The sequence below is a fragment of the Coniosporium apollinis genome (assembly GCF_000281105.1).
Source record: "Coniosporium apollinis CBS 100218 chromosome Unknown supercont1.20, whole genome shotgun sequence".
Classification (NCBI taxonomy): Eukaryota; Fungi; Ascomycota; class Dothideomycetes; genus Coniosporium; species Coniosporium apollinis.
In genome coordinates, this window is record NW_006913282.1 from 496581 (window position 1) to 499405 (window position 2825).

Sequence of the window (2825 nt, forward strand, 5' to 3'; positions counted from 1 at the left end):
AACGCGCACTATGACCCGGCTTGCATCGGACCAATGACCGAACCAGTGACGGAACCACTGCTATGGCCAGCAGTGAGACCTTAGATCGCAGACCCTTCCAGCTGCATGCACTCAGCCCATACCGCCCGAGAGAAGATGACCCGCGTAACTGTCATGATAGTTGCTGACGATAACCGTGCCGTGCTAAGCATGCACCTCCTTCTCCACCGTGGTGGAGGGTTAGAGGCCGCCAGTAGACCTTCAGAACGGAATATTGCCCTTTCTATAGGTTATCGTCCTTGTCTTTCTATTCGTATTGGCCTTTTCGTGGCCCACAGCTGCCAATGTTTGCCTGATATCCCACGTTCTTGGCTAGAGGCACGAACGGAGACCGCGTGGATCTGTGTAACAGCAAATTGGGTATAAAAAGACGACAGAACCAGATCTCACGTTAGACCGAAGAGCATCTCATCACAAATCCAATTTACACCTCATTCTTGATTGACTTGTCTCTTACTTTCGTTACCACTCATAATGGTCGTCATTCCACCTGTTGATGAGCCAGCCGAGTACAACTCCAACTACATCCTGTACTGGAACCATGCCGGACTGGAATTCAACAGGCTCACTCACTCGGTTGGTGGCCCACAACAAGGACCGCCAATCAGTGCCAGGGTCTTAGGCATTCTACATCTTGCCATCCACGATGCCTACTTCGGCATCAGAACTACGGCCGGCTACGACACTTATTTGACCACGGGCGCTACAGAGTACACCCTTCCGTTGAAGTACAGCTCGGACAATGCAGAACAAGCAGTGGCTGGCGCAGCCATCGCCGTCCTGCAGAAGCTATACACTCAGCCCAGCCCGAAGGTCTCCCGTAACGCCACGTTGGAGCTCACGCAGCTGCTCGACAAGCTGAAGGCGGACTATCCAACCTTGGATGCACTTTCGGAGAGCTACCTCTTCGGTGTTGCTGTAGCTGAGAAGATGGTGTGGCTTCTCAACCATACGCCGGGCGCAGACTCGGCAAATTATAGCCCCCAAAGGCCTCACGTCCCGTATCGCTTCAACGACGAACCAACGCATCCAGTAACGCTCGTCCCGATCGATCCTAACGACCCCAATGGTCCTAAGAAGCCTGAACATGCGTACCATGCTCCAATATACGGCATTACCGCAAAGCGTCTTGCAACACATAATGAATATTACTGCGCTGACCCTCCGGGCATGGGAGCCGCTGCAAGCAAGACCGTCGAGTACGATGACGCTTTGAAGGAAGTTATCCGCATGGGCGGAGCTATTCCACTGAATTCAACGAAGCGGACTCCAGCTCAGACAGCGAAGGCGTTATTCTGGGCGTACGATGGCCCCAACCTCATCGGGACGCCGCCTCGCCTGTACAATCAGATCCTGCGGAAGATCGCCTGTATTGAAATGCCAAACAAGGCTGATCTTAAGGACGAAGCAAACAACGCCGACTTTACCCGCCTCTTTGCTTTGGCAAACGTCGCCATGGCCGACGCTGGCATCTTCGCCTGGCGTGAGAAGTACTGCTACGAATACTGGCGCCCGCTTTCCGGCGTCCGCGAAGACCCGCGTCCCGAACATGCCGATCCATTCTGGCTCAGCCTTGGTGCGCCTGCTACCAATACGCCTAACATTCCGTTCAAGCCCCCATTCCCTGCCTACCCTTCCGGTCACGCCACGTTCGGCGCTGCTGCGTTCCAGATTGCGCGGCGACACTACGCAGAGAGGGACGCGACGCAGCCTCCTCTCTGGGGTAAACATGAGCCCGATAAGCTCAAGTTTAAGTTCACCTCCGAGGAGCTGAACGGCGTCAGCAGGGACTTGACTCAGCAGTATGACCCAGCGCGTCCGATTACGGACCAGCCTGGTATTGTTCGCACGAAGATTCCCCGCGAGTTTAGCTGTCTTTGGGAAGCGATATTTGAGAACGCGATCAGCCGTGTCTGGCTCGGTGTTCACTGGCGCTTCGATGCCTTTGCGGCTAAGGACGCTCTTGTAGCAACAAGCGTCCCCGATGTGTATGCCACCACTGGCGACAATGTGACCAGATATCAAGATCCGAAGGAGATTAGGTACGTGACCAAGGGCCATCGCATGGACAGCCCAGATCCAACAAAAGAGTATCCCATTGGTGGAGTTCCTCTTGGCCTGGACATTGCAGACGACATCTACGACAACAAGCTCAAACCAAGAGCGGGACCCCAACCCACTGGAAGGGACCGGTGCGGAGAGCGTTCCAAGTATAACACGATGAGGCCAGAGCTTGGTCCGCTTGCGGAGGAGGCCGCCAAAATGGGTATGCAATCCGGACCCAACGATTTCAGAGCAATCAATGGCGCAGCTGAGGATAGGGCCGGTAATAGTGCAGATGGCGAAGATGCCACCAGTGCGGCAAATGAAGATTCACAAGAGAAGGGGGAGGAGGAGGAGCAGAAGAAAGACCTCTGAGGTTACTGCATACTATTTCTCTTCCTGTATACTGATAGCACAGTCTGATATATACTTTTCGTTATAGTAATGCTTAAGTGTTCCTCGATTTGCTCTTTAAAGTAACACTCTATATACTTCTAGTATATTACTACTAGCTACTACTAACAGGATTAGAAGCTAATACGTATATAGATAGTACTATTCTCACTCTTTAGAATAGTATACTTAACTTAAATAAGAATCTTGTATTCTTTATAACCTAATCTAATCTTACTATATAATATTAATTCTTATCTTATTAACTATATCTTAGTATTACTTTCTTTCTCCTTAATTAGAATCTCTACTTTATAGTAACCTTATTATAAAACTACTTTTATATATAA

At 50.9% G+C, this 2825-nt stretch overlaps 1 protein-coding gene across 1 annotated transcript; it reads left to right on the forward strand.

Annotated features, from left to right (window-relative positions):
* Positions 1–513: 513 nt before the first annotated feature.
* W97_04652 (uncharacterized protein) lies at positions 514–2457 on the forward strand (the record flags this gene model as incomplete). Its single annotated transcript, XM_007782541.1, has 1 exon — positions 514–2457. The coding sequence occupies one exon, from the start codon at positions 514–516 to the stop codon at positions 2455–2457; it is 1944 nt and encodes a 647-aa protein (XP_007780731.1).
* Between the last annotated feature and the right edge of the window lie 368 nt (positions 2458–2825).